This window comes from Phocoena phocoena, chromosome 20 (genome assembly GCF_963924675.1).
Source record: "Phocoena phocoena chromosome 20, mPhoPho1.1, whole genome shotgun sequence".
NCBI classification, from domain to species: domain Eukaryota; kingdom Metazoa; phylum Chordata; class Mammalia; order Artiodactyla; family Phocoenidae; genus Phocoena; species Phocoena phocoena.
In genome coordinates, this window is record NC_089238.1 from 40925038 (window position 1) to 40947559 (window position 22522).

At 50.8% G+C, this 22522-nt stretch overlaps 1 protein-coding gene across 1 annotated transcript; it reads left to right on the forward strand.

Moving 5' to 3' along the window:
* The first annotated feature begins 1156 nt into the window (after window positions 1-1156).
* NUTF2 (nuclear transport factor 2) lies at window positions 1157-18612 on the forward strand. The gene is made up of 5 exons (XM_065899327.1): window positions 1157-1217; window positions 14491-14618; window positions 16172-16243; window positions 16328-16426; window positions 18097-18612. The coding sequence occupies exons 2-5, from the start codon at window positions 14520-14522 to the stop codon at window positions 18208-18210; spliced, it is 384 nt and encodes a 127-aa protein (XP_065755399.1). The 5' UTR covers window positions 1157-1217; window positions 14491-14519; the 3' UTR covers window positions 18211-18612.
* The last annotated feature ends 3910 nt before the right edge of the window (window positions 18613-22522 follow it).

A 22522-nucleotide genomic window follows, 5' to 3' on the forward strand; every position in this document is an offset into this window, starting at 1 on the left:
GACAGCTCAGAGCAAGGGAGGTCCTAGATACACCACAAGCAGGGCAATACAGAGTCTCCCTGACTGAGTAATAAGAGAAGAATCTAGTCAGGCAAAGTAATACAGATCTGGGATTTAATTAAACAGAAGCCTAGCCTGGTCGTATGAGGCATTCCCGGGAAAAGCGGTGGGGGTGACAGTGAGGATCTGTGAAGGACCCTTCTGGAAGAACAAGAGAACTGAGAGATCTCTGGTCAGGAGAAGACTTGTTGCTATAAACTTTACCTGTGATCCCCCTGGCTTAGCTGCAGAGCATTTCCCCAGCAGGCCTGAACTAGAGACAGGCCTTACTTCAAGAGTTTGCGTTGCCCGGGAAACGATGAAAATGGGGGTGGAAAGGAAAGGGCAATGGGCGGGAGGGAGATTATGGACAATTTTATCACTTAAATCACGGGGAAGGTTTGGGCGTGCCAGTTATTACTCTTTTCTCTTAATAAAAATGAAACTCTTAGCTGCCATGCCTGCTGGAAAAAAAACAAAAACCAAACTTGTGAGAATGTTTTGTAGACCCTAACTGCAGAAATCTAAAGAGTAATCTTGTCTCCAGCCCAAGAAAAGCCTCGCCTGCTTGAAACCATCTTTGGGTCCGACTAGCACCGGGCAGGGCGCAAGAATGTTGGGAAAAACAGAAGCTGTGCGTTCCGCCCCGGCTGGCCTTAGAGCAACACTCGAAGGGGCTGCAGGGGCGGCCAGAGCACCAAAGGGGAGGGGGCTTTGCGAGCGGAAACAGCTCAGGGGCCCAGGGAGGGGCGGCTAGGCCAGTTTGGGGCCAGGCCGAGCTCCCACGGAGGCGGGGCCAACACCGAACGGCCGCGCAACCAGAGCTGGGCCGGACCAGCTGGGACTTGGCGATAACTGAGCCCTGACCCTCGCCTGGCGCCAAGCTCGGGTGTTCCAGAGGCTTCCGCTAGACCACAATTCTCAGGGGCTCGCCTCGGCGGCCTCCCTCCCTGACTTAGTCTCCCCTCCCGCGCTGCGGGCCGTGTCTGGGCCTCGGCGCATAGGACGTCGGGAACTGTAGTTTTCTCCTGGCGCACCTATGCCAAAAAGGAGAATGGGGGGAACTGCGTTTCCCAGAGTGCAGCGGGGTGGCAAGGGAAGGCAGGGGGGAAGGGACAGTCGGTCGCAGACCGCGCTGGGTTGCCGCCGCCGCTGCCGCCATCGTGCCAGCCCCTCGGGTGAGTGTCTGGGCTAACGCGCTGGGGCGGGGGCTGGGCCGCAGGAGCCGCGCTCCGGGTCGCCTGGAGCCTCAGCTGCGAGTCCCAGGGCCGCCCCTCCCCTCCCCCCCCCCCGGCGGCCCGAAGCCGCGCGGGGCCGGGGCCATGTGTCGCGCGCGGCTCCGCCTCCCGTCGGTCCTCTGAGGCGGCGGCCAGGGGGAACACAGAGACAGCCAGGAACCCATTTCAGGCGTACCGTGCCCGTGGCGGGCACACCGGACCGCGCCGGGGCCGGGCCTTTTTCTCTGTTCTGGACCACCCGGATGGGGCTCTCCGGGCCCCGCCCCGTCTGGCCTAGCCCGGCCAGCCCGAGTCCTGCAAACTCTGTAGGCAGGCTAGCGGGCGGACCCCAACCACACGTCCTGCCGCCCGCCTGCCAAGGATCCGGGGATGGGCAGGTGCCACCAGGCCCGCTCCGGAGTCAGCACTGGGTAAGGGCGCCCGCCTGCCGCAGCCCTACCCTCACCCGGTTCTCAACCATAGCTCGGCTAGGATGTAGGTGAACGCTCCCTTGCTTGTCTGCCCGCTGAGAGTGCACGAAACCTATCTCCCACTCTGGAACTCAGATTCTCCTGCATCGAGGCCAGGGTCAGGGAATCTGGGGTAGGGAGGGGGTTCCACGTGGGACTTCATCCCCGGCCAGTCTTGGAGGATCTGGCTTGATGAGATGAGGCTGCTCCGGACTCGTAGGCTCAGTCCCCGCCCTTCTCTCTGTCAGTGATCAGGCCCCAGCCGTGGGTGGGTTGGCCGGCCGCGTTAGTGGAGGGAGGGAAGGGAGGGAAGAAGCCAAGGAGGTAAGGCTGAATGTGTGAGCCTCCAACACATCGTTAAATCTCTTCAGCACAGCCTAATCCTCACTTCTGCCCCTCCCAGAGTCATCTGCCCTTTTCCCACAGAGGAGGATGATTCGATAAGAATGGTAACGGTAAGGTAGGGTTTAATGGAGGGGAAAGTAGAAACCAGGTCTGAGGTCCCTGAGCCTAGTGCCAAACAAGAGGCTGGGCTGCAAGCAACATTGGGCATAGGGCACATCTGGGCTGTGGGGCTCAGATTGATGCTCTGTGAGGCCCTTCTGAAGCCTGGGTGGCAGGACTAGAGCTGGAGGCTGCACAAAGTCAGGCTTCCCTCACCTGCCTGCTCACTTTCCAACAACTGAGTGACCTATGAACAGGCAGGAAGCTGGTTGGGCCTTGGGAAATTGCCTTTAATGATGGCTCCAAGGACTCCATTGATTTCTGGGAGTAGGGAAGTATCTAGCCATAGAGTAGTCTTCTAGCAGGCTTTGTAAAGGCACTCCTGATTGGTGATAAAATTAAGGGACAAGTCCAGAGAAGACCATGGGATATGGAGAAGAGACAGTTCGTTAAGCCTTGATTCCTCTGACCCCAATGTAGCTTCTGAGCCACAGTTCTCGCAGGGATAAAGAAGCAGCTAAGTCTCTGCAGACCTGACCTCAGCAGCATGCAGTTCTTTTAGGAGAGTTGAGTTAGGCCTGTAATGCAGGAAGCCACCATCCTTGGAATTTTTTTCCCTTGAGTATTTCCCCAGGTAATATTTTTCTGGTCATTGAACTCTAGCCTTGGAAGTTTTCCTGCAGTTGAATTGCATTCTCCCTGGTTAAGGAAGACAGGCAAGGAAGGTTCTGTTCAGATCTCGTCACCAAGGCCTGCGTTCTCTCTGGACTCAACCCTCCTAGTCCACATCCTAGCCCACGAGCACATGGGTGTCAGGTTCATTCAGCAGACTTAGGAGAGGCCTGGTTTGCCAGTGGAGGTGGGCAACACGGAGGGACCACCCACAGGACACAAATAGGATCAGTGTGATTGGATTTCTTAGTGCTATAAGTAGTTGTTCCAAGACCTTGAGATTGTCTGGGTTGGTTCTTTCTAGGACACTGGTGTCAGGTGAATTAGGCTTTATGGCTGTGGATTAGTTCACACATTGCAAAGCCCTAGGTGACTTGAAAACAAGGGTTTTCTTCAAGGTCAAAATGCTGCTGTTCCTTGGGAAAAAGGAACAAAGGTTACTTGGGAACAGGAGGAATTCAGGTCCCTCCCTCTCATTCCAATCGTTAAAGAACCCTGAGGTTCTCCAGAATCAGTCTGCACCCTCTATTCATGTAGGGCTGACTTGGGAGGTGGGGCCTGGCATGGGACAGTCAGGATATGGCTGCGTAAGCAAGCGGGCAGGCTGTGAGGATGCTGGGTTCTCAACCAGCTCAACTAGGTCCCTTAGTGACATGGAGACCACCTCTCCTCTATGAGCCACGTTTCACTTTATTCTGCTCTCTTTGCAGTTGGTGGGTTGGGATGGGAAGAATGATTTAAGTGAAAGAATTCTCAAATTTTAGAACTGGAAGGCACCTTGTATCAAAAATTCTGGAATACCCTTACTGAGGCATTAGTATCTTGCTTGAATTTTTTTTTTCTCCTTTTACACCAATGATCCATTTTATTCAGCAACCATTCTTGCAGCGCTTTCTATATGTCAGCCCACTGGGCTGAGGCTGGAGGTAGAATAATGAATCCTACCAAGTCCTGGTGCTGGGGAAAGGATGTCACAGTAGTGGAAGAGACAGAGGTAATGTTGCTATTATGTGCTGAGGGCTAAGTTTGAAGGGACCCACAAGGGGCTCTTGGCCCTTTGCAAAAGAGGGGGCTTCTGAATGAGTAGAGCACCAGAGAGGAAAGTCTGTTAGTGAGCCCACTCTCCTCTCCAGTGCCTGGAGAAACCACAGAACAAGGTATACTTCAGGATGTTAGGGCCAGGAAAGTCTGGGGTCCCTTGAGAAACTTGGCTGTCACCACTCCAAATTGCTGTGGCTGTTGAGTCTAGCAGCTGTCTTCTGTCGGTAGCTCCTGCATTCCTCAGGGGTCTCTGCTGGGTATTCTCCTGGTGCCTGAGAATCTCACCAGCATTCTGCGGTGTGTGGCCTTATTCCTTGCCTGGAACCTGGGTTTGTGGCTTCTGTCTCTTCTGAGACCCTCTCAGGTCACTTATTCAAGTGCCCAGTGCTCCTGGAGTGATAAATATCAGGACATCTTCCAGAGTCAGACAAGGACACTCTCCCCAGAAGTAAGTGAAAGGGAATAGTCCTTTTGGAGAGAGGGGAGTGGATCCAAAAAGTTTTCCACAGGATGGACACTGAAAGTTGGGCAGGATTTCTGTGTGCTGAGGTTGAGCTGAACCTCCTGATAGGCCTCCTTTTTTTTTTTTTTTTTTTTTGCGGTACGCAGGCCTCTCACTGTTGTGGCCTCTCCCGTTGTGGAGCACAGGCTCCGGATGTGCAGGCTCAGCAGCCATGGCTCACGGGCCCAGCTGCTCTGCAGCATGTGGGATCTTCCCGGACCAGGACATGAACCTGCGTCCCCTGCATTGGCAGGCGGACTCTCAACCGCTGTACCACCAGGGAAGCCCAATGGGCCTCCTTTTTAATTTAATTTAATTTAATTTAATTTTTTATACTGCAGGTTCCTATTAGTTATCTGTTTTATACATATTAGTGTATACATGTCAGTCCGTATCTCCCAATTCATCCCACCACCACCCCCTTGCCACTTTCCCCTCTTGGTGTCCATGTGTTTGTTCTCTACATCTTTGTCTCTATTTCTGCCTTGCAAACCGGTTCATCTGTACCATTTTTCTAGGTTCCACATGTATGCGTTAATATACGATATTTGTTTTTCTCTTTCTGACTTACTTCACTCTGTATGACAGCCTCTAGGTCCATCCACATCTCTACAAATGACCCAATTTCGTTCCTTTTTACGGCTGAGTAATATTCCGTTGTGTGTGTATGCTACATCTTTATCCATTCGTCTGTTGAGGGGTATTTAGGTTGCTTCCATGACCTGGCTATAGTAAATAGTGCTGCAGTGAACATTGGGGTGCATGTGTCTTTTTGAATTATGGTTTTCTCTGGGTATATGCCCAGTAGTGGGATTGCTGGGTCATATGGTAATTCTATTTTTTGTTTTTTAAGGAACCTCCATACTGTTTTCCATAGTGGCTGTATCAACTGACATTCCTACCAACAGTGCAAGAGGGTTCCGATTTCTCCACACCCTCTCCAGCATTTGTTGTTTGTAGATTTTCTTTTTTTTTTAAATAAAATTTATTTGTTTTATTTATTTATTTTTGGCTGCGTTGGGTCTTCATTGCTGTGCATAGGCTTTCTCTAGTTGCAGCGAGTTGGAGCTATTCTTCGTTGTGGCAGGCGGGCTTTTCAGTGCAGTGGCTTCTCTTGTTGTGGAGCACAGGCTCTACGCACGCGGGCTTCAGTAGTTGTGGCTCACGGGCTCTAGAGCGTAGGCTTAGTAGTTGTGGTGAACGGGCTTAGTTGCTCCGTGGCATGTGGGATCTTCCCAGACCATAGGTCAAACCTGTGTCCCCTGCGTTGGCAGGCGGATTCTTAGCCACTGCGCCACCAGGGAAGTCCTGTTTGTAGATTTTCTGATGGTGCCCATTCTAACTGGTGTGAGGTGATACCTCATTGTAGTTTTGATTTAGATTTCTCTAATAATTAGTGATGTTGAGCATCTTTTCATGTGCTTCTTGGCCATCTGTATGTCTTTGGAGAAATGTCTGTTTAGGTCTTCTGCCCGTGTTTTGATTGGGTTGTTTATTTTTTTGATATTGAGCTGCATGGGTTGTTTATATATTTTGGAGATTAATCCTTTGTCCATTGATTTGTTTGCAAATATTTTCTCCCATTCTGAGGGATGTCTTTTCGTCTTGTTTGTAGTTCCCTTTGCTTTGCAAAAGCTTTTAAGTTTCATTAGGACCCATTTGTTTATTTTTGTTTTTATTTCCATTATTCTAGGAGGTGGATCAAAAAAGATCTTGCTGTGATTTATGTCAAAGAGTGTTCTTCCTATGTTTTCTTCTAAGAGTTTTATAGTGTCCGGTCTTACATTTAGGTCCTAATCCATTTTGAGTTTATTTTTGTGTATGGTGTTAGGGAGTGTTCTAATTTCATTCTTTTACATGTAGCTGTCCAGTTTTCCCAGCACCACTTATTGAAGAGACTGTCTTTTCTCCATTGTATATCCTTGCCTCCTTTGTCGTAGATTAGTTGACCATAGGTGCGTGGGTTTATCTCTGGGCTTTCTATCCTGTTCCATTGATCTATATTTCTGTTTTTGTGCCAGTACCATATTGTCTTCTTTACTGTAGCTTTGTAGTATAGTCTGAAGTCAGGGAGTCTGATTCGTCCAGCTCCGTTTTTTTCCCTCAAGATTGCTTTGGCTAGTCGGGGTCTTTTGTGTCTCCATACAAATTTTAAGATTTTTTGTTCTAGTTCTGTAAAAAATGCCACTGGTAATTTGATAGGGTTTGCATTGAATCTGTAGATTGCTTTGGATAGTATAGTCATTTTCACAACATTGATTCTTCCAATCCAAGAACATGGTATATCTCTCCATCTGTTTGTGTTGTCTTTAACTTCTTTCATAAGTGTCTTATAGTTTCCTTCATACAGGTCTTTTGTCTCCTTAGGTAGGTTTATTCCTAGGTATTTTATTCTTTTTGTTACAATGGTAAATGGGAGTCTTTCCTTAATTTCTCTTTCAGATTTTTTCATCGTTATTGCGTAGGACTGCAAGAGATTTCTGTGCATTAATTTTGTATCCTACAACTTTACCAAATTCATTGATGAGCTCTAGTAGTTTCCTGGTGGCATCTTTAGGATTCTCTATGTATAGTATCATGTCATCTGCAAACAGTGACAGTTTTACTTCTTCTTTTCCAATTTGTATTCCTTTTATTTCTTTTTTTTTTTTTCCTTTTATTTCTTTTTCTTCTCTGACTGCCATGGCTAGGACTTCCAAAACTATGTTGAATAATAGTGGTGAGAGTGGACATCCTTGTCTTGTTCCTGATCTTAGAGGAAATGCTTTCAGTTTTTCACCATTGAGAATGATGTTTGCTGTGGGTTTGTCGTATACGCTGATGGGCCTCTTTTTAAAGTTATTTTTTTCTGATGGGCCATTTGAGGATGTTTGTGTGTGTGGAGTTGGATTTGAGTTGACTACCCCTTCCCTAACTTTGAGATTCTGTGATTCTCTTGCTTTGACCATATGTGACAGGAATTCTTGAAGACTCTCTCCCTGAGGGAGGCCACAGCAGTGGGTTATCCCTGCAGTGACTTCCAGGCCTGGAGTCAGTCTGGAGTGACTGATCGTTCTGGTCATCACCCTTACCACCTGGTCTGTGTGGCGCCTTCTCCTTCTCACCCTACCAGCTGGAATGTGTCTTCCTGGGAGGAATCATTTGCTCAGGTCTGGCTACAACTAGGGAAGTGTCTTAGTGGCCAGGGAAGAGGAACACAAGAGAGCTGGGGTTGGCCCTTCTCACTACCCTAGGCCTTTCTCTTTATTTGTTGCTGGTACTTGCTATGTACCAACTCCTTAAGCACCCAGGCTGGAGTGGGGGCTATGCTGGAGAAGGAGAACCTCCCCTCATGAGAGGGGTGTGTCCAGGGTACCTGGGAACTGAGGGTAGTTTGCCTCAGTAAACTGGGGGAATTCTGGAATGTTTGTTTCTTAAAGCCTCAGGTACTGCATTAGAGCCACTGGGTCTCACCAGGGCAGAAACTGTGGCCCCCTGGAAGGATGTCTGTAAAGAGACATTGGTTCACTTGCAGAGATGGTCAGGCCCAGGTCAAGGCAAGTTCTCATTTGTAGGTTGTAAACCTGCTTTGACAGGCTGAGCATGCACTTAGAGGCTTCTGTTCTGATGGCCATGGAGCTTGCTGATTTCAAAGGGGAAGAAAAGGCCTGGGCTCCATTCCTCACAGCCTCATCTGTGCTTTCTGCTGCTTGACATGGGCTCTCAGCTGCTCCAGTCCAGGCCAATTTTGTGGACATTTTAATGCTGACTATGCCAGTGGCCTTCTGTGGTCTTGAATTCTTTCCTAATCTCTCAGAGTCTTGGTTTCTTCATCTACAGAGTTACACTAATCACACCAGCTTTACAGGGCTGTGAGACTCCAATGAGAGAACACATGTGACTGTTTGGCTTACAGGAGTTTGACTTACAGTACATGACCCAGCAAGTTCATGGATGGGAGCTCTCTAGGACGGGGGTCTGAGAGATCCCTGAGCCACCTGAGAAGGGGTGGCCACTCAAGGACTGAATAAGCATGGAGCAGAGGGCCTACAATGCAGGTCTCAGGATTCACCTTCTGGGCCAGCCAGGGCAGCCTGAAATCTCTGGAGCCCTTTCTTCAAATAGAAGAGAAGGAAAAGGCCCTTAGGGTGCTGGGGGCACCTAGACATCAGGGGTCTGCCCCAGGAGAGGGTTCTGTCCTGGCCAGCCATCTGGGCAGCAGACCTTAGCTGACTTCCCTCGCAACTTCAGGCAGGGGAGTGGTGGACGAGGCTGTTGCCAGTCCTCGGTCAAGGCTGCTCTTTAGTGTGGTGTCCCTACAGGAGACTGAGATACCCACCTTCTTCCTAGCTCTTGACCTAGTATTCACCTAGCACCTGCCAATGACTGCTTACAGCTGAGTCCTGTTTTATACCCTCAGTTGATTACCCCTCAACATCCTCATAATTACTGATGAAGAGACAGGGTCAGAGGGTCATACCATGAGGGAGAGGAGAAGCAAGCTAGAGGCCAAGCCTTTGAGGGAAGTGGTTGTGTGCCTGCTATTCAGCCCCAGTTGTCCCTCAGGTGATCAGAGCCTTGTGGGGGGAGGGAGGGTGTTTGGGGCTAAGCCCCACTTCCCACACGCCTCAGACAGATGGCTGGGTGGAAGGCAAAGGATTGTTTCCTGACAACTTGGACAGAAGGTGTGGGAGGAGGGGAAGTGGGTCACTTGGCGACTTAAATTGAACAGGGTTTGCCCAGAACTCACTCCTCCAGAGCAGAGGGGCTGGGCCAGGCACCATGGGAACAGGGGTGCCCCAGTCAGGGAGACGGACCATAAACAAATATGTAAATGTGACAATCTCATGCAGTGACAAGTGCTAAGAAGATGAAACGGGGTGGTGAAGTGAGTAAATGGGTGGCTGCTTTAGACGGAGTGGTCACAGTGTCTGAAGGTATCTATGAGGAGGTAACATTTGACCTGACACATATGTGACAAGGAGGCAGACACATGGAGGTCTACGAAGAAGGGTGATCTAGTAGAAGGATCAACAGTTGCAAACCCCTCCAGTGAGACAGGCTCAACATGTTCCAGAAACAGGAAAATGCCCAGAGTGGCTGCAGAGGACGGGAAGGAGTGGGTGGCAGGAGACAAGGTTGGATAGCTGGGAAGCCAGGTCACCCAGGGCCTTGAAGGCAGGATAAATGGTTGAGACTGTCAGTGGGGAATGGGAAGGGAAGTCATTGGAGGGCCGTAGGACAGGATATACAGCACCCCTCAGATCATGGAAAGAGGTGCAGTTTGTTCCTGAAGGACAGGCACTATGCAGCCTTCCCTCTCACTCTCCACAGTGCTCGCCTGTGCTCTGGGTTTAAGCCAAGGTTGTCTGTCAGTCCCACCTGTCGGAGTCCTTCTCAGCCTCTGCTTCAGGGCTCTTGGAGGCCTAGCAGACAGTAGGTGTGAGGGTAATAGAGATGGTTGGTGCCAATTTCAAGGGTCCCACTATAAGCTCAGCATATCTGGCATTCTCTGCGGACCCCGGTGATGGGCCCTCAGAGGTGAGCATCCTTCTGTTTTATTATTCTGGAGTCAGTAATGTCCTCTTCCTCATCACTCTCCTGCCTCCAGCCCTGACCCAGGTCCAGCTAGGCCAGCATCTATATCTGTTTTGCTGAGATGGGGTTGTGACTTTGAAGATTTGGGAAAACTGTGAGATCATCTCCCGTGAAAACACCCATTGTTTAGTGTGGCAGTCTGCCTGGTGCCTTTGTTTGGAGGCAGAAGCCCTGGTTCAGACCTGTCTTGCCCCTGTCCAAGAAAGCCAAGGTCAGAGATCAGGGCTTCAGCGCTACATGTTGTTCTTTTTTTTTTAATTAATTAATTTTATTTTTATTTATTTTTGGCTGTGTTGGGTCTTCATTGCTGTGCACGGGCTTTCTCTAGTCGTGGCGAGCAGGGGCTACTCCTCGTTGTGGTGCACAGGCTTCATTGTGGTGGCTTCTTTTGTTGCAGAGCATGGGCTCTAGGCGTGTGGGCTTCAGTAGTTGTGGCACGCAGGCTCAGTAGTTGTGGCGCACGGGCTTAGTTGCTCCACGGCATATGGGATCTTCCCGGACCAGGGCTCGAACCCGTGTCCCCTGCATTGGCAGACAGATTCTTAACCACTGCACCACCAGGGAAGCCCCCATGTTGTTCATTTTTATCTCCAGACTAGTTATCACTGGGAGTCCTGGCTCTGGAGTCCACTAAGCCTGGTTCCATCCAGTTCCACCATTTATTAGGCTTGTGACCTTGAGCAAATTAGCTGACCTTGCTGGACCTCATTTTGCTCATCTCTAACATGGGAGTTGACTCACAGGGTGTTAGAACAAATGCATGTAAAGCCCTTAGCACATTTCTACGCGTAATACACATTAGTGAAAATGAGACATTATCAGCCGGACATTGCTGTTTCAAGTTTCAAAATATGGAAACACTGACCCAGAATTTGAGGATAAAAATGAAGTTTTTTCTGTTACCCAATGGAATCTCCTGGGCCAGAGGTTTTAACCTGGGGTCTGTGACAACCTCAGGGAGTATGAATGACTTGAAATCATTCACAAGGCTGGGGCACCTCTGCCTCTGCGCAAATTTATTGGGAAAGGCCCATGGTTTATGAGACATTTTTAGAACGTCTTTGCACCCACAGAGACCTAAGGGTCAGTGAAGGCTGAAGCTCAGTGGGTGAGAGGTCACGAAGGTCATTTCTGCTCCTCGAGGAGCCTGGCCTTAGTCAGCCTAAGTGAAGCAGGAGACGGTGTGGTCAGCAGCCCTCTTGGAAGAGCTGTAGGAGAAGCTGTCATGAAGGTCACTCTCCAATCTGATGTGAGGCTGCCCCTCAGCCTTGGCATTTTGTTTCTTTGCAGGCTGTCCTTTCCACAATAAATATATTAGAAACAAGGTCAGGGCTGGCTGGCCATCCTGGGAAACATCCTCCCAGCCTGGCCCACCTCTCCTCTTTGTTGCATGGGGATGGGAGGTGGGCTCTGCACCCTGTCGCTTTTTCTGGACTCAGGAATGCTGCCTCCTGGCTATGAGTGCAAAGCTTTGTGGAAGATTTGGAGTCAGAAACTATAAATCCTGTAGTTTGCTGGACTTTGTGCTGGGAGGTTGAGGGGGTGGGGTTGGGTGTGGCAGGAACCACACTGGAACCCTCACAGCCCAGAGCTGTGTTTAGGCAGAGGAATGAGCCCTGGGTGTGTTGATACGGCTTTGCACTTGCACATGGGGTTGGAGTCAACAGTTGAGTCTGGAAAGGAGGACCCAAATGTGTGGCATCTGAACAGTGACCTGAGGGGAGGGCGGGCATCACGGCAGGAGGACTCACCTGTGCAAAAGACACAGGGAGCAAGCACTCAGAGAGTTCTGGTGTGTTTATGTGTGGAGCTGGATGGAGATAGGAGAGAATGGCTGAGGAGTCAGGGACGGGTGTGAATAGCCACCTGTGGGGCTTTGGGGGCTTGACCTTTAACCCAAGGGTGAGGGTTTTGTAGGGGAGGGACATGGACAGCCTTGTGGTTTAGAGCTCAGGGATGCAAAGTTAGCAGAAAGCAAGCAGTGACCTTGACCAGAGAACCCAGTATCAGCACTGATGTACTGGGTGAGCTTGGGGCAACCAGCTGAACCTTGGTTTTCCCACCTGTAAAGTGGGCTGACAGTGGAATCTGACCACATGGCGATGTGGTCACGACATAGAAATAAACACATCAAGGTCAAGAAGGCCTCGAACGAGGTTGGTGTTGGCCTCAGCGGCCCCATTTGACATCTTTAAAGCAAAGTCTTCAGTCCACATTCTTTTGAAGGTTCCTTCTCCCACTTTCTGGGAGCCCCTGGGCAGTCCTGTTCCTCAGGAGAGCTCACTCTGCCCTGCCCCACTCCACCGGGCCAAAGGGGTCTTCTTGTCCTTTTATCCCTCCACCTCTTTACTCTACCACTACTTCTGCCAAGTAGTTTTTGTATTAGCATGTTATCACACTGTTAAGAACAATGTTGAAAAAGGAAAAAACACCCCCCCACTTCCTTCACCTCACTGTCCCACCACATAGCGCCACTTTTTTTTTCTTTGGATCAGCTTCTGGCCTTATTTCCCCTCATCCTCCATCTCCAGCTTCTCAGTTTCCTGCCCTAATCTCTTTCTGAGGCTCTAGACATTTGCTAATGTTGTTTCTTCTGACTGGCATACTCCTTTCTCCAAGACCTTCCCTGAGGGCTGCTTAGGACAGAGGGGGAGATGGCCCTCATCCATTCCTCCAGCTTTCCCCCTGCCCCAGAGTTCAAGATGCTCAGCAAGGCATCTTGAGAGCGTGACGTGGTAGGGTTGGGCCCCAATGAGTGAGCCAAGCATAGTGAGTACTAGGGTGGAAGGGGCAGAGATGCGAGATGTGGGGCTGTGTCCTGCCTCCAGTAACCCAAGTTTGCATGTGGTACAGTCACAGTCTGACCCCTTGGAAATGTGACCAAGACAGAGCAGCTGGGACCAGCTGTTGATCCTATGTTTTTCCCATTTGTTGATATATTTCTTGGCAGAGTGTGAACTGGGACACACCTTGTCCCAAGCAGGCATGACCGGGTCCAAGCTTTCTCCTCTGCTTGTTTTAGACTTTCCTGGACATTTCTTAGTCATCCCAGCACTGAGCTGCTATTTTTAGTGCTACCACCTCCTAGGGGACCTAAAATAAAGCTGGCTCAGCTTCCTGGCCCCTCATTGGCTGGAGTGTTGGTCACAGTCAGGGAGATAGGCTGGATTGGGGATAAGCCACTGCCCACTAACACTGTCCTTCCCTCTGGCTCTTCTGGCCTTGGGTGAGGTCATAGGGACTGGAGCAAACTAGCACTTAACCATGTTGAGTTGAGGGCTTTACTAGGTTCCCTTAGTGAGACCACAACCACTGGCAACCTCAGGGTTCCACCCTCTTACAGAGAAGGGGGCTGAGGCCCTAAGAAGTGCAGTGACTTGCGTGAGATCCCACTACTGCCAATGGTTGTCTGCCAGGGCCAAACCCACCTCCTTACTGCTTTGGTTCAGAGTTCTTGTTATTAGGAGAGAGGGGGTGGGCTCCTCTACAGTCAGAGATGACTACAGAGCAACACACAGGTCTGCTGTCATGGATCCTGCAGGGAGATGCACGCCACCCTACCCGGGCCTGCCAAAGCGTGAGCAACTCTTTCATCTGGGGCTTGGGTTTTCCGTCTAGCAGCCTGGGGTCCCTGATATCTGTAGCGGGGGGGCCCACCCCTCCCTCTCCTCCCCCCGCTCAGAGACTGGAGAGGGGCAGCCCTTCTGATGGAGTGAGTGCTGGGATGGGGATGTGAAGACATGACACATTTCCCCTCCCAACATTTCTGTTATTACCTGTGATCCTCTGAATCCATGGTTCCAGCTCTGAAGTGGGTAGATATAACCCCCATCAGTGACGAAATCATGTCACCTGGCCTCAAAGACGTAAACTACCCCCTTAAGACAAAGTGTGTGCAGGGGGAGTCACTTGCTGTCTTTGTTGCAATTGGGACCTTGAGGAGCCATTTCCCCCCACTCCCACTGGGTCTTCTTCCACCTGCCAGTAAGCCCGGAGGGCAGTGTTGAGGGACTGAGTGCTGAGTCTCAGCAGGACAAGGAGTGGGCCTGAAGGCTGCAATAGAAGACACTCCACATATAGACATCAGTAGTTCCCGACCTGCAAAGTGGGAAGAATAGCAATAACTCTCAACAGCCTTGCAGGTTGTTGAGAGGATTAAATGAAAAGATATGGGGAGAGTGCTTAGCTCCTCCTTAAAAGCCCATCCCTCCATTGGACTTGCTCTGACCTTCCTTTGTCCTGGCTCCACCCTCAGCACCCATCCTGCTGTTTCATCCACGAGAGCCCCTCAAAGGAGGGTCTGGGTCTGGTCCACCTCTGGGCTCCCTGTACTGGTCTGTATTGAGGGATCGCCTGGCAGTTCCCTGGGCCCTCTCTGTGTTTCCTGGGAGAACAGACCTCAGCAAAAGACTCCCTACTCAAGGAGGTCTGGGAGGGGTGGGGGTCAGTGAGGAGACTGGCTGGCTACCTCCTGCTTCCACGGTACCAAGGTACCAACACTACCCTCCCTGTCTCACTGTACTTGCAGGTCTCAACGAGGCCGGGTGACGCTCCAGAATGGGAGACAAGCCAATTTGGGAGCAGATTGGATCCAGCTTCATTCAACATTACTACCAGTTATTTGATAACGACAGAACCCAACTAGGCGCAATTTATGTAAGTCTTCAGCTCTAGGACCAGAACGGGACCTCGGGGAATCAATTCAGATGTTGGGCCAGTGCCTCCAGTTCACAAGTTCTGGCAGCCCTCACTGAATTTGGCTGTCCCCTTTTATCTGAGCTACTCTCCATGGCACAGGGGGCTTAAGGCCTAGCCCAACTCCCTGGTCCACACATTCCTTTCTGTCATCTATAAGACTGGATTCTGATACCCTAGGCAGCAGGTTCTGGGCTTGCCATTCCATGGTCCTGGGAGTGCCTCTGTTCTAGTTTGGGCAGCAGCAGACAGAGGCTAGGGCTCATGGTGCCCTCTGGAGGCAGCAGCTATAAGCATCATCAGTGCCCCGCTGATCTCTCCTGGAGGCCCCAGGGCCACCTTCCTTTGGGGGGCCAAAAGCCGCTGAATGCTCATGGGAAACAAATGGGGTTAGTCCAGGGAGGTTGGTGTGTCTTGAGAAACACTTCTATGCAGGTATGATTTGCTGCTATTTTAGTGATGTTCATATATACCAAGAGTTAATTGTATTTGACCCTGCCCAAGACAGAAATGTGATTGATCAGGCCACGCCTAGCAGGTCTGCCCAGGATAGGAGAGGTAGGAGTCATCCGGCATAGCCTTGCAGCCTGACTGGGCTGTGGGCAAACTCCTTTGTGTCTCCCTCCAAAAAGTCAGGGCCAGTTCAGAAATTTTGAAGAAAAGAAAAGGATCTTACCAGTGGAAGAACAAATCCAGCACAGGTATTTGATTGTCATTATCATAGGTAGAGAATTTTAAAAACTCAAACTGGTATGACTCTGGGATCCTTGGCACTTCTACCATATTGCTTTTAAAATCAATTAAAGCAGGCCTGACCCAGAGAAGAGTTAGCAAGGTCCTAAAAGAGTACTTTATGTATGTCATTTTATATAAACCTCAGCACATGTTCCTTTTAAAGATCAGGAAACTGAGACTCAGGGGGAGAAAAAAAAAGTAGCTTGCTTAATGTCAGAGCTGGTAAGTAGCAGAGGCACTTTTGAGTTCTGCCCCTGAAGGCTGTGGCAGGAGAGATGGGGTGGGGAAGAAGTGAAGGTAGTGGGTTACATGTTGATGGTAGGGAGGGTCCCAGGCAAGGCCTTTCAGCCTCCATTCCTCTCTGACCCCATGGGAAGGACCTCTTTGGAACTCACTGATGGCTTTTCTGAGACTGGTGCTGACTGACCATGCAGCAGGATGGCTTTTGACTGAGCCCTGGCCACATATAGCCAGCCTGGAGCTCATGCATATCAAAGGCCATACAACTTCTTGAATAAAAGGTGGGAAGTGAACTTATTGATAAGTTTGTATTTTGTTACATAGTCTTTCAGAGCTTGGGTTCTGCAGTGCTGAGGTGTAATTAAAGAAGATGTTCATCCTGTAAAGTTTGGAAGTTACCCTCATTTTCCTTCTTTACAGGCAGGGAAACTAAGACATGAACTAATTTCCCCAAGCAAGACCCTTTTCAGGGTCCTTTCAGGGCCTCAGAGATACTCCTTGTGCTCTGAAGCCCTGACCCCAGGTTTCCTGGTTTTCAGATTGACGCGTCATGCCTTACGTGGGAAGGACAGCAATTCCAGGGGAAAGCTGCCATTGTGGAGAAATTGTCTGTAAGTAAGGGCCAGGGCTGGGCTGCAGGCAGCTCCTTCCCCACCCCATTGGCCACAGCCCACCACCCACTCTTTTCTTTGCAGAGCCTTCCGTTCCAGAAAATCCAGCATAGCATCACGGCGCAGGACCATCAGCCCACGCCAGATAGCTGCATCATCAGCATGGTTGTGGGCCAGCTCAAGGTAATAGTGCTGCTGTCCTGCTTCTCAGGGGACACCCAAAGTGATGCCTAGAGCTGTGTAGCTCAGTACAACAGCCATCAGCCACATGTGGTGATTTTTAAATTACATTAAGTAAAGTGAAATAAAATTAAAATGTAGTTCCTCAGTTGCATTAGTCATACTTCAAGTGCTTGTGGCTGCCTATTGGACAGCACAAACATAGAACATTTCTGTTATTGCAACAAGTCCTATTGGAGAGCACTCGTATAGAGCATTTTTGGAAAAGGGACAAGAGGTATAGGAGCAGGATGGGGCTGTGATCCAAGCCACTGGGCCTTTGCACTGCCCCAAGGTGTAGGTGGGCCTTCTGCAGGCAGCTGATCCTGAGCTGGAGTCCATGCTGCCACTCCCCAAGCTGGTTGCTGATTCTTCCACCTGCTGAGCAAAGCAGATTCCTGAAACTCTTGCTTCTCTTTGCAGTTCTCCTTCCACTTCTCAAGACCTGTTACCTTCAAAGCCTTCCTGTGGTCCCGTACCCTGCAGGAACTCCTTGTTATGCTCTAACAGGCTGAAGTCAGATTCTTGATTTCCAAAAAAAGCCTCTCCTCCTTCCCAAAGCAGGACAAATGAGCTGCCCCTTAACCAGGTTCCAACCTCCTGGGCCTGTGGTGTCATGGGGCCCAGAATAACAGGCCCACATGCCTTCTCCCTAGGCTAGGCAGGGCTTCTTGAGTCCGTTACAAGGGTGGAAGAAATTGGGGGGGGTGGCTAGGCCTCTCCAGTGGACCCAGACGGACCTGCCTTCTGGCCTGTTCTTTCCTGTTAGTTTCTCCTGCCTGTCCAAGATACCGTGCCCAGAGAGTGTGCTCAAATAGACCTTGGGAGTGAGGAGCTCTCTCCTGGGGTCTTAGTGCCCACTTTCCCAGGCCGGAATCAGTTAGCAGTGCCTCTTCCCACCTGGCTTCAGGTTCTTTCTGGTGTTTTTGTCCAACCCCCAAAAGACTGATTTGCCTCCTTGCTGATGATAATTCCTGGAAAAAACAGTGATATTAGAAACACTGTCGGTTGGCTGGGCTCCTACCTCAACTAGGCCTCATCTGGGTATTCTGCAGTTTGGGTGGAAGTCTCTCGCCTTTCTTTTTTCGTTGCAAATATGTTACATGACAAGAAACAGATTACCTGATAGTGCTGCATTGGTTTTTTTCCCCTGTAGAGCTGCAATCAGTGTGAGCTTGGTTTTGAGCCTTTTCTCATGTACTTGGCCATAGTCAGTATTAGTAGTACCTTCTCCTGGTTGGACTAACTGGCATAATCAGACACTAAGATTGTTTAGTTTTCAGATTACTGTGAGTTACATGGTAAGTGCTGCAGAACTCTTTCAAATTGATCATTTGTGCCCAGAAACATGGGTTCAGAGGCACGTACGTTCTCTGCTCTGTTGCTGTAGCTAACTGGTGAGTTGTTCTGCAGTTTGTGTACATAGCAGTGTGAGCTGCCATCTCAAGGCCCAGTTTAGTGCCCAGTTTAGTGTTTCATACATTGTGTCAATTCACAGTCACAAGTACCCCTTAGCTCTCCTAGGATTTGCGTCCAAATTGTAGGGCCTGATCCCAGAGTCAGCGTTCACCTCCTGCTGAACACCCTTCCTGTTCCTTGGCCACCTTACTGAACCATTTTCTCTCTCCTCACAGGCCGATGAAGACCCCATCATGGGGTTCCACCAGATGTTCCTATTAAAGAACATCAATGATGCTTGGGTTTGCACCAATGACATGTTCAGGCTTGCCCTGCACAACTTCGGCTGACCTCCTCCCAGCCAGGCACTCATGCTGTTTCCTCCTCCCTCCTCTTCCCGATATTATTCATGCTCCTCCAGATGCTCCAAATATCATACACAAATGAGCAGGGCCACGGTGGGAGTGGGCGCAGTGCGCTACTGCTGCCGAGGTATTGTGCATGATGTTTGGACGCTAGACTAGTTGCATCTGATGGGAGAAGTTTGTGTTGTACCAGCGCATGCCTTGGAAAGACTTAAGTAATGCGAAAGGTTGTCTTTTTTTTTTTTTTTTTTTAATCTACTGACAAGTTGCTCTAGTAACCCAAAGAAGTGAAGGAGAAAGCAGCTGCCTCACCAACGAGATATTGATTTGTTCAGATGTTTCAATGCCTCATGATACAATAAAACCACAAAAATTTTCTTAACAGTTTAAATTGTTTTAATTAGTTTAATAGTTGGCTGGGCATCAGTAACTACCCTGCCTCATTGGCTCTCTCATGTCTCACCCTCCCACCTCTGCCCCACTTCAGCGATACCTGTTGCAAGGAGAAAACGCTGAAGCAGCACTCTCAGCTGGCTTCTCTCAGAAGCCTGTAGGGCACAGTGTTCCCTCCATGGCCCACCTGGTCTTGGGAAAGTGATCTGCAGACAGGCAGAGCTCAGGTCTGACCTGAAGCTTCCCTTGCGCTGAAGCCTCTGCAGTCAGTTCTGACACCTCCTGTGACGTCTACGCTCGGTAGGGTCAAGGCTCTAATGACATGTGAGATGACCCAGAACCCCACCGAAGATGGAAAAGCCTTGGCAAAAATGGCCCATTAGCTTCAGGCCCTCTGAACTGAGGGCTCAGCAAGGCCAAGTATGAGCAGAGGTTTGAGGGAGAAGGGCCTGTTCTATCTACAGAAGGGTCAGGATCACATCCAGTGTGCCCCGTAAATCCCAAGCCAAGCAGAGGGCAGCTTTGATGCTGTACCATCTGCTGTGGATATCATTACCCAAAGGGGAGTAACTCGAACAGCCAGCCTCCAATGTCCATGGAGCCAGGCCCGGTTGGGTTGGAGTATAGATTTAGAACTACGAAAGAAAGCATTCTGAGTTTGAGGGATTTAGGTTCTAGGATTTCTCACCCCTGAGACCTCTGCAAGGCATCTCTAGGCCTCCTCCAATTCCCTCCCTGACCACACACACACACCTTCACACTATCTTCAAATCCCGGGAAGTCTCAGCTGTTGGGGCAGTTTCTGCTCCTCAGTTTTGGGGACAAGCCTTGCCTAGTACAAATCTAGCCCTTGAGCCCTGAGACCTTGGTGGTGTAAAACTCGTGGCAAGGTAGCAACCACAGGCTAAAACCAAACCCAGGACTTGGGCTGATGCCCTGTTAGGGGTTTTAGGATTGGTGAGGGCACCACAGCTTTGCCTGACCTGCACAGCCCCCTTCCCTCCTGCACTATGGATGGAAGCCAAGGACTTCCGCAGACCCCCACTGGTTGCCTGGCTACACTGGGCACTGGGCTGGATGATGTGCTGTTTGAAAGGACAGCATACTCAGGAGATTTCATGGGGCTGATTTCTTGACTGCTGTGTATTTGGGGGGTGGAGGTTGGGGAGAGAGGTAGAAACCTGCTGCCTCTTAAACCACCCTGTATAAAATCTGCAATACAGCTTTTCCATGTATCTGTGCCTGAAATGTCTGCAATAAAGAGGTGTTTGTAAACCATGGTTCCTTTCTTTTTGCCTGAGGGTGCCAGGTCATGCAGGGGGATGCTGGGAGAAGTTAGGGAACAATGTGATGTTTGTGGTAGGACCATCTCCTCTGCCCTAGCAATTCCTGGGTCCGTGACTTCACGGGTCCCCTCAGGTCTTGGGTTACACTGACCCACTTCCCAAAGGGGAAACCGAGGCTCCTACCAATTTAGCTTGCTCCTGGGGCATCTGAGGGATTCAGCTTGGGCAACCAAATTGACCCGGTCCTAGGCCCACCATGAGCCCATGCTTTGGGAGTGGACATGGACCGGGCGGGATATCCTGAGGCAAGTAGGGCGCTTTGGGCGGTCCAGTAGGTGGACGTTTGCTCTGCCTCAGCCTCAAGGAACTCCCCAGACCCTACTAGCGCAGGGGCAGGACCGCGGTAGGGGCGGGCTCCGGGAGGGGCGAAGCGTCCGACCCCCAGCCCGGAACCTTTCTTCTCCGCTCTGCTCAGGTTCCGGGAGCCGAGTCTGGGGCGGGCCGGAAGTGGAGGCGGTTGGTGGGGTTGGCGGGGCTCAGGGACGCGGCGCGGGTGGCGGTTTTCTAGCTTTGGGTGGACAGAGTGTAGTGACTGGTCCCACTGTCTGGTCCTGGCGGGGTAGTGCTCAGCTGGACGGTGCGCGGCGGCGGCGAACGAACGCGGCGCGGACCCGGGCGCCCGCGGCTGGGCCCATGGCCTCCTCCTGCGCGAGCATCGACATCGAGGACGCCACGCAGCACCTGCGGGACATCCTCAAGCTGGACCGGCCCGCGGGGGGTGAGCCGGAACGGTGGGGGTGGGTCCTTGGTGAGCGGGCAGAAGGGCGGTGCGGGCCTCGGCCACCCTCATGGCCCTCGGGTCACTCAGGACCGGCTCTGCATCCTCCCGGCTGGTGAGGGCAGACGAGGGTTGGAGCGGCAAATCCCTGAGCGTGCTTGCTGAAGGGCGCAGACCCCTGGGTGCGATCCTGCCCCATCCCGGAGCCGGGCCGTTCTGCCTCGTCCTTCAGCGTCTCGGCTGAAGGTGAGGCACCTTCTCTGAATTCGCAGAGCCCACCAGGTGTCCTGTCCGCAACGTCTCTAGTGTTCCTGGGACTGGCCCGGGTTCCCTCCCCTTTTGCCATAGTTCAGAGGCCTAGTCTGGGCTCTGTATGCGGAGCTCTGGATCTAGACCTAGGCGCTGTAATGAAGAGCCGCTGATCTCCTATGCAACTTGCCCTTCCTTCTGGAATACAGACTCTAGGCATGCGATTCTGAAACTGATTTTCAGGACGACGGTGACCACCCCCAATTCCGTGTCCTCTTTGGGTTTAAGGCAAATCACAGACTGCACAGTCCTGATTGGATCTACAAACATCTGCAAGCCCTAGTTTACGTCCATTCGTTTAAACTTTTCTTGGGTTTGCAGTGGTACCTCAGCTGCTCCTGCCCTCAGTGAGCTCCTAGGACACAGAGCTAACAAGGTGTAATATAATGCTCTTCTCATTGAAAGAGAGAAGTGTTTGGCACTGTGATGGGGATAGGGTGGGTGGGGTGGGGGCTGGAGAATGCCTGAGAACAGATCTGAGAGAAGAGCAATGTTTAGGCTAGGTCTTGTAATATGGAGACGGGCTTGGGTGTCAGGAAAGACATTCTGCAAAGAGGAAATAGCATATGTGAAAGTACCAAAGTTTCATGGCAGGTTCAGGGACCTGTGAAATGTTGTAGTGGTTGAGAGACTGGCTGGTAATGGGGGTGTGGATGTGCAGTGGCCAGAGCTGAGAATTGGTGTTTCCTCAGACCCTGTTCTGAAACCTGCTGGCTCCCTTTGGAAGCAGGCACTGGTGCTCACTCCTGGGTTTAGCTAACCTCTAATCTCTGAGAAAATCTATCTGCTGCCTGGAACCACCAAGCCCTTTCCCCCAGGCCTGGAGTGTGTGCTCCTTGGACTCATGGGCTTGGCCTGGCCCTCTCATGCTTATTAGCTGCTAGCAAACTAGTCTTCACAAAGGTTTGGTAGAGCCTGGCATGGGTAATGTGTAGCTTGTTTGTCCTCATGGTAGCCTGCCTGGAAAGGAGAGTGGTCAGCTTACCCCTGAGCAGCTAAGGTGGCTGTGATGCAAGTGAGGTGGTCCTCTTAACTCTTTGCTTACTGACTGGTACTTGATTCCCCCGTTTGCCAAGTAGCCCTTGCTTGTCTCCTCTCACTGGAGGACCATGTGAGACCCCAGGCAGTTTTGTGACTAGAAACTTGTCATATTTCTTGAATATGAGGCCCTACTCTCCTTGCTACCTGGGAGTTTTGGAGTAGTGTCTGAACCTATGAGGGTGCTTGAAACACAGCCAATGGAAACAACTGAAAGGCTGTCTTTCCTGATTACACACCCTACCCCATAATTTCTCTACTCTTTGTCCAACTCCTTCATGTCCATTCCTCCAGGGTGGCTTCTTCTGAGCCATTTCCGTGTCAGGCAGTCTCCTTCCTTTCTTACTTCCACATCTTATCATGTTTTTCCATGCCTTAGAAGCCCACCCTCTCTTCTCCAACCCCTCCACTACTTTGATGTAGGCCCTGGTATCTCTCACCTGGATTCTCAACTATCCTGCATGCTACTTTAGAGCAGTCAGTCCTCTGGCCA

Coding starts and splice junctions, on each gene's coding strand:
- NUTF2 (XM_065899327.1), top strand. CDS start 14,520: ATGGGAGACAAGCCAATTTGGGAGCAGATTGGATCCAGCTTCATTCAA. Junction 14,619..16,171: donor CCCAACTAGGCGCAATTTAT/GTAAGTCTTCAG, acceptor CCTGGTTTTCAG/ATTGACGCGTCATGCCTTAC. Junction 16,427..18,096: donor TGGTTGTGGGCCAGCTCAAG/GTAATAGTGCTG, acceptor CTCTCCTCACAG/GCCGATGAAGACCCCATCAT.